Source organism: Spermophilus citellus (genome assembly GCF_964194105.1).
Source record: "Spermophilus citellus genome assembly, chromosome: 16".
In the NCBI taxonomy this organism is placed as follows: Eukaryota; Metazoa; Chordata; class Mammalia; order Rodentia; family Sciuridae; genus Spermophilus; species Spermophilus citellus.
In genome coordinates this window covers 64,906,135-64,918,145 of record NC_138196.1, presented here as the reverse complement: position 1 = coordinate 64,918,145, position 12,011 = coordinate 64,906,135, and the positions used below count along the sequence as shown (strand labels likewise).

General features: G+C 36.6%; 1 protein-coding gene across 1 annotated transcript in view; it reads right to left on the bottom strand.

The window, feature by feature from the left end:
• Positions 1-4,813: 4,813 nt before the first annotated feature.
• Positions 4,814-12,011, bottom strand: part of AADAT (aminoadipate aminotransferase) — a 57,463-nt gene continuing 50,265 nt past the window's right edge. Inside the window, exons 11-14 of the mRNA XM_081269289.1 lie at positions 11,940-12,004; positions 10,397-10,503; positions 6,183-6,284; positions 4,814-5,228 (exon numbers count right to left, since the gene is read on the bottom strand). Of these exons, the coding sequence (XP_081125415.1) occupies positions 5,187-5,228; positions 6,183-6,284; positions 10,397-10,503; positions 11,940-12,004 (316 nt within the window). The 3' untranslated portion in view covers positions 4,814-5,186. The remainder of the gene's footprint in view (positions 5,229-6,182; positions 6,285-10,396; positions 10,504-11,939; positions 12,005-12,011) is intronic.

Genomic DNA, 12,011 nt, shown 5'->3' with positions numbered 1-12,011 from the left:
CCTAAGTTAATCCAAAATACACTAAAGCCTGAAGCAACTCAAGGACTTTCCTCGATTGTAGAGAACTTAAGCCAACAGGGACTTGCAATTCCATGCACTAGTCCTTGTGAGACTCCAGTCCTATTAGTTAAAGAACCAATTGGACAAGTTTGGAAATGCCTTCAAGATTCTCAAGTAACTTATCAAATTGTGATACTGAGGTTTCTTGTAGTTCCAAACACTAATACCTTCTTGTCAAGTATCACTGATTCAGCCTCCAGTCTTTTTGACTTAAATCTTGTCAGTTTATACTAAAATGTTTTCACATGTCTATTTCATAAATGGGCTTCACTCGAATAACAGCATCTATATCATGATCTGGGGGTTCAGTTATGAAAATTTAAAAATCACAAGTATGATAATAATGTTTGTATTGTTCATACTATTTTTCTGAAGAATTAAACCTGCACCAGATATACTGGCATAAAATAATAAACAATAATAAACATTCTGTCATGAGAAGAAATAGCAAAGCCCAAACCACCGCCCAACCAACCAATGCAACAAACAAACAAACAAAAAAACCAAACCAAACAAAACAAGAAAATCCAAACCAACCCCCAAAACATAAAACCTAAATGGTACACAGTAAGCAACCTTTGCACAGTAACAGACCTTTGCTTTCCTTAGTATCCTTATTGAGAAAGAGGTCCGGTATTTGTGTGTTCTTGGAAAAGTCAATAGAATACCTGGACTGTATCACCCTGAGGCTTACTGAAGCTGCTTTCTTTTCTCCAGTAATTGCATCAGGACCTCACAGTCCTGCAGCTTCTTAGAAATTCTACTCTCATTCGGTACAAAGATGATTCAGTGTTACACTCCCCCAACTGAACAGTGCCCTGAAATGGACTCATCTTACTTACCTTTTACAGCAATTTGTACATAAAGATCAGAAAGTTTTGGTGGAAAAGTTCCAATTTTTAATTGGAAAAGTCCACTATTCAGGACATGACCCGACTCCCAAAGAGATTTCTGTGTTGCTTGAGAGAACAAAACCTATTCAGTTTCCCTTGGCCTACAACCAAAGACAATTAAGAGGTTTTCTTGGACTTGCAGAATACTGCGGTTCTTGGGTCCCCAAATTTCCCCTAACAGCCTTACCATTTTGTGAGCTTATTAGCAATACATTTCCAGAGCCTTTAATAAGGGAAGACACTTATAAGCAGGCTCTAACTAAATGAAGCTGACCTTACAACAGGCCTCAGCCTTAGGAATTTCAAACTATTCTAAATCTTCACCTTGTTAATTCATGAGTGTAACAATCAGGCATTCAGAGTTCTTACCCACAAATGTGGGGGACAACATAGGCCCATCTTGTATCACAGTCTGCAATTAGACCTAGTAGCTAAGGCATGTCCTAAATATTTAAAACAGAAGCAACAGCAGCCAGATGGGTTTTAGGAAATGAACTTTATTATATGCAAGTCCAACTTGCTGTGAAAAGTCTATTAATTTCCAAACTTAGCATTTCTTAACAGTAGACTACTAGAAATTGGTGAGATTCTTCTCCTTTCTCCTGCTGTCCATCTAAAATGTTGCACCTTAACCCTATCACTTCTACCTGATGATGGTGAAAAGCACAATTGTATGAGTGTAGGCTGAGAAAGAGTGGCTTCTCAGGTTGATCTGTGAGATGCCCCATTGGATAATCCTGAGTTCATGCTTTTTGATGAATGGGAAAATATCAGTTAAGGGTCTCCTGTTAAACCAAGATGAGTCAATAGAAAAGGGAACTCTTTCCCAGTGGAAGTTGGAATGGCCTTTAGGGATTTTTGCTCTTACCCAAGTTTGTGAATAGCTAATCTGTGAATGTTTATGCAGATAATAGATATCCTTTTTGGAGTAGTCCACAATTTTGGCATGTTGTGGGAACAAAAATGGCTTCTTGTTGTTGGACCCACATAAAAACAGAGTCCAAGTAGATGAACTCCTTTCTGATATCTCATTACCCTTATGGATTGCCTTTGTTAATGTTGAAGCCCCTACCTATGAACTAATCCTGAATATCAAGGAAATGTGGTATCAAGTAAATATATCAAGTAAATATCAAGTAAAGAGTGCAATGGTTCCTGACAAAGTTGGTATATGAAAGGATATAAATTCAATGGTAAGCATGGACTCATAGAGGGTCAGCCAACCACCTGGTCCTCCCTGAGTCCTCGAAGTTTCCATTCTTCAAGGAACAATTTCCCTAACATCAAGCCTCTGTGTTCCCAATGAGACTGATTCTGAAAACCCAAAAGTAAAAGGGAAGACTGTGATATTGTACATATCACTACTGCTTAGTTTCTTACACTGACTGGAAATACTACCCTGACCTTTCTATTAGTAACCTGTTCACTATCAAATATGGAAAACCTATCCAAGTGATGCCTGCAAAAGGTATGTATTTCTAGGTATTGCACAGTCAAGACCAAGGGACTACTTATGTAGGTACAAATAATTGCTTGTATAATGTTACTGAATTAGGTCTAGTAAGGTCCCTTTCTACTAAATGTTGTTATGTACTATTATAGCATGCTACAGGGGGACCGCATAAAAGTAAGTTTCCATCGGACCTTGTTTAAGAGCTGCACAGACTTATGGGTGAACAAATTTGACTGACTTCTATGCAAGCGCCACTAGGTGGCCCTCTTTTCCATTCCCTTAGGGCCTATATTGGGTCTATAGAGAATTTGCTTCCTGTTTTGCCTCCTTGTTGGTTTGGATCTTGCCATCTGCCCTGGCTCAGTCTTGGCTTCTGGATAATATTCCACCATCAGAGGGCAAAGCAATCAGTAACTGAAATTAGTGCCAACCTTGAAATAGATGAAGATAAGTTAGTTTCCTCTGAGGAAAGTTTCCCATAGGGTTCTTATGGAGTTACTCTGGACAGCCAGCAGAATCTAGTCATATGGAATTTGAAGCTACTCTGCAAGCAAGGGTAAATCTTGGATTTTGTAGTCAATCAGGTCTCTCTGGGGTTCAGTTCTACTTAGAAGTTCTACTTAGAAGCCATTATCCAAAAAGTAAATGAGATTATACATGTTTGACACACATTTAGTGGAACATCATTCATCTTTTTCTCTCTTTGCCCATGTTGGGGGCTTGTATAAATTTGTGATGAACAAAACTGATTATTGTACCTATTCTTCTTCTGATTTTACTACTACAGAAAACTTAATCTAAACGGTGGCTGATATGACTGTTTCTCTGGACCTTGCCACTAACTAAATTAGGACATTTCTCAGGGAGAAGGAACTCCTAATATATTTATGGGAGCAGCTGACAGTTGGTTTGCAGGCATCCTGAAGTGTGGTATTCCAGAGTTTTCTAATGTTTACGTTTCTCTTTGTGGGTCTCCAGATTACTGTGTTAATAGGCTAATTACCAAAATGATACCTCTTAATCATTATCACGCCCTGAAAAAAGACTGATCAGCTGGACTTGAGTGTTGCTGAGCTACCTTTGTTACATAAACTTAGTATTGTTTAATTTTGATTAGTTAAGTTTGTGGAGATGCCTGTCAAAGAGTGTACTCTAGTTTCTTAGTATTACCCCCTAATGGCTGTTGTCACAACCTTCTGATCTTTATGTGCAAATTGCTGCAAAAGTAAGATGAGTCCATTTCAGGGCACTCTTCAGTGAGAGGATGAAACACTGGATCATCTTTGTACTGAATGAGAGTAGAATTTCTTAGAAGCTGCAGGACTCGTTATGTAGTGCTGGGCTGGGACATCTTTGTTATTGCTGAAAATTACTAAATGAAGTAAGTAGAAGGCTTATTTTATCTCTATAAGTCTAATTGATACTTTCCTCTTCTCCCAGTTAAGGGGATTGTTAGGTCTTCATCTTGGCCGTCCTTTAGGCCCTGAGTCTCTTTAATCTCTTCTAAAGAGCTGTGACCAGTTGCCTCAGAAATAAGGATTTGGACTTGGGGCCAGGTGCTTTGACCTTTGAGGTAGAAGATGATGTGACATTTCACCCAGATGCCAAGTCAATAATAAGTATCATGGAGATATTCATATACACAAGGGATAGAATAAATAATAAGGAGATAAACTTCCAGTTCCTCAAAGGAACCCATAAGTTTACAATTGCTGGATCTTGAAACACAGTGTTAATTTGTTAAACAGTGATAGAAAACTAATACAGGGTATTTATGTTGCACTGTCACAATGAGTACCTGTTGTTTAGATATTACAATGTGCATGCACAAGAAAGCATCTTGAAAGAAAAATGATAAATGCTGACAGCAATTATCAATGGGGGCTTTTACTTTATTCCTCACGCTTTCTATATTGTTTGAAAGTTTAGGATAAGAATATGTTACTTTAGGGCTGGGGTTGTAGCTCAGTGGTAGAGTGCTTGCCTCTTATGCATGAGGCACTGGGTTCAATCCTCAGCACCACATAAAAATAAATAAATAAAATAATATTTTTTTAAAAAGAATATGTTACTTTAATAATTGGATGGGAAAATAATGATTTAAAAAAATATATCCTAATACCTCAAAGGGTTGTAGTAGATTTCAGTGACATAACTGATAAGAATGTGCTTTTGTAAATTATGTAGTATCATGAAAATACAATGTAGTAAATTTTCCTATGCCCACGATTTCCCCTCCTTACTTAGAATTAATAGGCCTAATGCCTTCAGGTAGGTTTAATTCCAGAATTTTATTTTAAAGGGATGTCTGGAGCATATGATAATGTCTATGGTATTCTTACCAAAGGATAATTTATAATTATAATGGTCAAATTAGAACAATTTTTATAATAAGCTCTCACTAAATTTCCCTAAAAATAGAAAAAAATATACCTTATATACCATTTTGAACTTATTTCTTTAAAATTTCAAAATAATGTGTTTGGTTTCGAAGATTTACAGGATATTATAAAGCAACTACTGAGCACTTCACAATAAAATCCAAGATAAAAATATTTTTTTGCAGGTTGAAAATTAATCAGAAGCTATAAGTAAATTCTAAATACATTTTGGCCATCTGATGGACTTTAAGGCACTTCAAAACTTGTCTAGTTAAAATAGGACATATACAGACATGACACATTTGATGGAGTCCAATCTAGAAGTCCAACTTCAATGTTCATTTCTTACAAATAAACACAAAAATAATTTATCTGGAAAAATCTATCAGTTTGATTTCTTCATAAATTTTCTTTTATAAGTTGAGCTAGTCTCTGGAAGGCCTAAAATAGAAAAGAGACAAGAATGGATGAAATTAGGAGGCTATTTTGGAAAAGTCTATCCTAATTTAAAAAATGCAAACAGATTACTTATGCAAAATTGAGATAAGGAGTTGAAAAATTACCCTGGACATCACTTTTCTCTGGGGAGGATGCCTCCAACATCTACTATAATATGTAGATGGAAGCATATTGGATTTCCAGGATAATGGGGGTTCTTATAGACCTCACAATCAATATTTTCCATTTTACCTACAATGCAAATTATTTTATATTTTCATATAATTTCTGCCTTGAAAATGCATTTTATACAGTTTCAACTGTCCAACTCTCTTCATATATAAAAGCAGAAATAATTTATGAAAAGCACATTTAATGATAGGAGAAAGCAAGTAAAGAAAGAACACACCCCAAAAGCCCATCTCCCAGGTTTAAGCACAAGCACCTCTCAAAGGTGAACAGCACTGTCAATTGATAGCTCTTCTTTTTAATTCCAGATGTGTAGCCCTTAGGATCTTGTTTCTTTGCTTCTTTTTATTTTGGTTAAAGCATTACTGAGATTAACTTAAGAATATTATTTTATTTGACCCTTACTGATGCTATTTTCTTCAGAGAAGGAGAGTGAAGGATATTATGAATTTGTACTTCTCATTCATGGTAACTTTGTGAGGGGAAGAAAGGAAACGGGTTTTCCCCATGACAAGTTGGGAACTTTCTGGGACTGCTCATTAGGTTCTGAAAGGTTCATCATGAAGACAGCAAACTTGAACTCCAATTTCATCTCTTTTATCTACAGAAGCCTAAAGGGGATGTTAATGGGAGTTCATGACTGGCCCATGAATATCTGCTTTATAGCATCCCAAGAAGACATTCAATACTGTTCTAAATTACAAAGTGAACACATGCACCAAACCCCAGAACTGAGAGCTGGAGTAACTAACAGAATATGGTCCTTACCACATCCATCTGCTCTGGAGAGACTGAAGAGAAGGATACTCTGAAGTAAGGGCTAGGAGCCGAGCTGTCGACATAGAAAGCATTTCCAGGAAGCATTAAGACCTAGGAGACATGGTGGGACATCAGTGATGTGCCAGTAAGGAAAGGCTAAGAGAAACATAGGTAAAACTGTTCTCAAATGGGGACGGACATTTTAGGTTTAAAAGCGGTCGAAAGAATCACAAAATAAAATATTCACGCAAAAACTGCACACGCCATACAAGAAACAAAATTAGGTGCACAGAAACTGGAAAAATGTTTACCATAAATATGGCCAATGCCATTTCTTCTCCATGTATAAAGAACACATAGAAATGGAGAAGAATGATGGAGAAGAACACTGATAGAATTCTAGTTTTAATGTGCAAAGGACACCCTACTAAAGAAACAGAAATGGCAATTAACGAATAAATGTCTAGCCTGACTAGAAAACTAATATAGATTCAAACAATGAAATACCATTTCAAGTTATCAAATTTAAAAGTGTTAATTTGTTCTCTTTCCACATTTTTATTGGCGTATTGTAGTTGACCATAGTGATAGGATTTGTCGTCACATATTCATATGTGCACACGGGATAATCTGGCCAATTTGGATATAATTTGACCAATACTGAAAGAGATTTTTGAGCTGGGAAACCTGAAAGATAAGCAGATGTTATCCTGGAAAGAAGCAGGGAACAGTGTCTTAGGGAGACAATATGGAGTGTGAATGCTCTGAGAAGGCAAGAAAATGGTATGAAGAACTGAAAGGAGATACAAGTAAATAAATAAATAAAGTGAAGGATTAAAAATGTTAACCAAGTGTGTGAAGATAGAGTGGGAGAGTAACTGCAGAGACACTCTACCCTTGAGCTGTAGCTCAGCCATCTTTGCTTTTTATTTTGAGACAGCGTCTCTCTAAGTTCCCAAGCTGGCCTCAAACTTGGAATCCTCCTGCCTGAGCCTCCTGAGTATCTGGAACTACAGGTGTGAACCACTGTACCTGGCACAATTGCACTATGTCAGGAACAGCTCACTGACTGGAGACTCCACTGCCTTTTCATCCTGGACAAACATACTTAATTCTCTAGCCCTCTATTTCTTTCTCCTTCCTTCCTTCCTTCCTTCCTTCCTTCCTTCCTTCCTTCCTTCCTTCCTTCCTTCCTTCCTTCCTTCCTTGGTGGGAATCGAACCCAGGACTTCACTCATGCATTCTAAGTACCTGCTTTGCCACTAAGTTATGCTCCCATTCCCCAGCCTCTTTCTAGTTGTGTGTGGTCACATGGGTGAATTATAACCAAAGAGGTAAACCAAAGTCATGAATCCTACTTCTAGTCCTGGGCCCTGAAATGTTCCCCTGTGTGATCTCCCATACTCTTTCCACTTTGTAGCAATCTTAGAATCCGTATGAAGATTGGGAAGCAACAAGATGGAAGGAACCAGGTTCTCTGAGTCACTGCTGGATTGTATTTGCCTGTGATTGCAGCTTTGAATTTTATGTGAGTCAGAAATAGACTTTTGCTGGGTGTGGTAGTACATGCCTGTAATCCCAGGAACTTGGGAAGCTGAGGCAGGAGGATTGCAAGTTTGAGGTCAGGCTCAACAATTTATTGAGGCCCTAAGCAATTTAGTGAGACCCTGTATCAAAATAAAAAAAAATAGAAAGGGCTGGGGATGTAGCTCAGTGGTAAAGCGCCCCAGGTTCAATCTGAAATAAAAAAGAAAAAGAAAAAGGAAAAAAAAAATAGACTTCTATTGTGTTAAGTCTTTGAGATTTTGGAGTTTATAATTTACAGCAATTAATGTTAACTAGTGAAATTATGGCCTTCAAAAATAAAGTTCTGTTTGTTCTTAAATGGTATAAAATTGGGTACTGTCCAGTAAAACAAGATGAGCTGGTAGTGAAATAATTTGAGAGTACTCTTGGGAAATGATTTCAAGGCAGAACATGAGTTTCTTGGTACTGATTAATAAAATATGAAAACTACCATTTCTCCCAAGATAGTGGAAAAGTTTTGGAATGGACTAGAAGCAAGGACATGTAAGAGAAGGAAGGAGTGGTAATAATCTCTTTTAAGATGACCAAACTTGCAGGAAAAATGATAGAATGAGATGACCATCATTACCCTAGGTACATGTATGACTGCACATATGGTGTGACTCTACATTGTGTCCAACCAGAGAAATGAAAATTTGTGCTCCATTTGTGTACAGTAAATCAAAATGCATTTCCCTGTCATGTGTAACTAATTAGAACAAACAAACAAAAAAATAGTGTAAAAAAATGGCCAAACTTTGGGCTAAGGCAGCAGTGATAAATTGGAGATTGTTTAGAAAATGTTGAGGAGTAGGCAGCAGAATATACAGAATAAATGAAGAAGAAGAAGAAAAAAAACAGGCAAAGTTAAACATCAAGTCCACATCCTTAGCACTTAGAGATACAAACACAGAGACATTAACCGAAGTGCTTGATGATAATGGCATTGATAGAGAAGCAAAGAAAATATAAAGTTGATTTATTATATTAAAATGTATTTGAGAACTAAAATCAGCATGCTATAGTGTAGACACATCGGTGTTTACAGCAGCGTGATTCACAATAGCCAAGCTATGGAATAAGCCCAGGGGCTGTCCACAGACAAATGGATAAAGAAAATGTGGTGTATACACACGATGCAGTATTATTCAGTCATAAAGAAGAAAAAAAATCATGACACTTGCAAATAAATGATTGGAACTGGAAAATGTCATGGTAAATGAATTAAGCCAGATACAGAAGGCCAAAGGTTGAATGTTTTCTCTCATATGTAGACGCTAGAACAAAATAAGGGAGGAAAAAAGTAGGGACATCATGAAAATAAAAGGGATATCCATGGATTAGAGAAAGAGGATTAAAAGGAAGAAGGAGTGGAATGAAATTGACCAAATTATGCTATGCACAGTGAATTCCACCTTTATGTTACTTACAAAGCACCAATTTAAAAAAATAGATGGAAAAATGTATTTGTTTGATATAAATTAATTAAATATATATTAAGTACCTAGTATGTGACGCTACTTGGATTAGAATAATGAGTAAAGTGTGAGTCCTGCCCTCAAATAAGATGGATAGAAAGGATAATGACTTTGATCAGGTGATCTGTCTCTAGATCTAACCTCTAGAGTCTCTTATACACCAGCTTAGGCACCCTGTCATCCACCAGTCAATTCACTCTCTCCTTTTATGTTTACAAATCCAGGACAAAAGGCATTCTAGAAACAGACCTCTGTGTTTACAAAGATTCAATGACAAACATGATAATGGAATTAATAAATGCAGAGGGATAATTTACCAAATATAATTTATTTGGTAAATTATAAAGCTATACAGAAAAAAAGTTTCCTTTAGGATTGATAGCCTAATCAATGCCCCCAAATGAAATCTCAGAAGATTTAATTATACAAGGAGAGAAAAAAAAATGATGTATGAGCTAATTTTAATTGAAAAAAATCAGGATACAAACTTTTTCATGTAATTTTAGCCATGCAAAATAACCGCACAGCCGAAGGTTGCCAAGAAAATCACCATAAGTGGTCACAAAATCTGGGTGGTGAAATGATGGGCTGTTTTAAAAATTTCCATTATAATTTATGCATTTTTCACATTTCCTACTGTGAGCACACTTTACTTTCATAATCCAAGAAAAACAACAACAACAACAACAACAAAGACAGTCCCTCCATTGGAAATACTAGTGGCTACAACTTATTACATGCCAGGTATTTATTAGTCCAAGTGCTTTACACAGAGAATTCATTTAATCATAGCAACCACCCTTTGAGGGATGGATTCTTACTCTCCCTGAGAGAAAGCACAGGAGGGTGACTTCCCCCACACCACGTGTCCAGTAAGGGGTGGAGCTGGACTGAAACCCAAGGAGTGTGTCTCCAGAGATTGTTCTGAGCCACTAAAGTAATCATCCACTGAGATGAATGATAGTGTTTCTGTTGACTTAGACCAGCTGAGGAATTATAGAACCCCACGTTTATTACAATTTGAATAATGAGAAAACACGTGATATCAGACCATTACTTATGAATGGTGGGCAACCAAAATATAGCTCTGTTTCATTTTTATTCAAATAAAAGATTACCTTAAAGAAAAAGAGCAACTTTTCTTTAGGGTCGCCCCTTCCACCCACCTCCCAGGTTTACCTCTTTTTTAAGGGCTTTTTCTTTAATCAGTTGTTCTGTGTCGGGAATGCCTTTAATTTTAATCCATAAGAACATTCCGGCAACGGGAACGTTCCATTCTGCCAAACCTACAAACAAAAGGAGAATAAACATCTTCCAAAGGCATTTCTGATGGTATTAAATGTACTGTTCCATGACACATGTGCAATGATTATAAACTAGTTCTTCCCAAAAAAAGTGCCTTCAGTGATAATATTGGTTTTTTATTTGTTGTTTTTGTACTTTGAATTGGACCCATGGATGCTTTATCACTGAGCTTCATTGCCAGCCCTTTTTATTTTAATTTTGAGACAGAGTCTCACTAAGTTGCTTAGGACTTCAATAAATTGCTGAGTCTGGCCTCGAACTTGCAATCCTCCTGCCTTGGCCTCCCAGGCCACTGGGATTACAAACAGATGCCACCAGGCCCAGTAATAACATTTTTTGAAAATATAATTTTATGATCCTTGAAAAATTAATGTTCTAGGTCTATTTCAGCCAGGCTTGTGTAGATCAGGAAATCTAGTGCCTCTCTCTTCTTCATGTAATTAGGACCACACCTGGGGCAAATGTGTTTGTTTCATTTTAAAAGAGGATTCTTCATCTCTTTCGGTAGTCTTTTGGTGTTTCAATAAATCCCATCATCTAGTTTAGAAGTCAGTGACTTATTTTTCATCAGAATACAATTAATTATGAAAAGGGTGTCTTAAAATTCTAGCAGTATATTTAAGCTTTCTGTTTCCCTGAGTGTTAGGATAGAGAAACCAAGAAAAAAGGATAATTATTCTGATTTTTAAATCATTATCTTAAAAAAACCCAACTTGCTGTTGGTTAAAATTTTTCTTCAATATTACTATGAAAATTGAAAAATGGTACTCTTATCAAACAGATAATAATTCTGTTTTTACCAAGACTTTATAGGGAATGAGATATGACAGAAATAAGGAATTGATATTTTTGGTTTATTATTGTTCTTATCAAAGGCTGCTTTTGATAAGGCATTTTTAATGACACAATTAAAGCTGTGTAATCCATCTAACTTTCTTCCACAATGAAAAGTAAATCTTAAGCTTCTTACAAATTAGCAATAGGTAATATTAGATAAATGAGGCTAATGATTAAAAGGCAAAATCTATGTCATGAGAGATCTGCCTTAGACTGTATTATTTGTCGATACAGTTTAGTTAGAAATAGAGTACATTATTTGGGACAAAATTTTGAAAGAACTATAATATTTTGAAGATGGATGTTATTTAGCTTTAAGTAAATTATTGCTGGTTGATATTTAGACTGATTTTTTTGAACCAAAATTCTTAGAGCAGACAGTCAATTAGGGATGGGGAGAACTGTGCCAGGGTGGTGGGTTTAGGATGCTACTTGTGAGATTATCTGTAGGCAACATTTCCTTGGTAAGAACACTGCCAGACTGTGTCTCTTTCCCACCAGATTGTTCATATGCGGTGTTTATCATCCATTCACATGGGTGCTGCTGTTTATCCAAAGGGCAAACACGTGTTCCACTCACCACTTAGCCACTTGTCTGCAGCAGCCAATACTGCATCCCTCTGGCTCCTGTAGAAATCAGTGACCCTGGAAG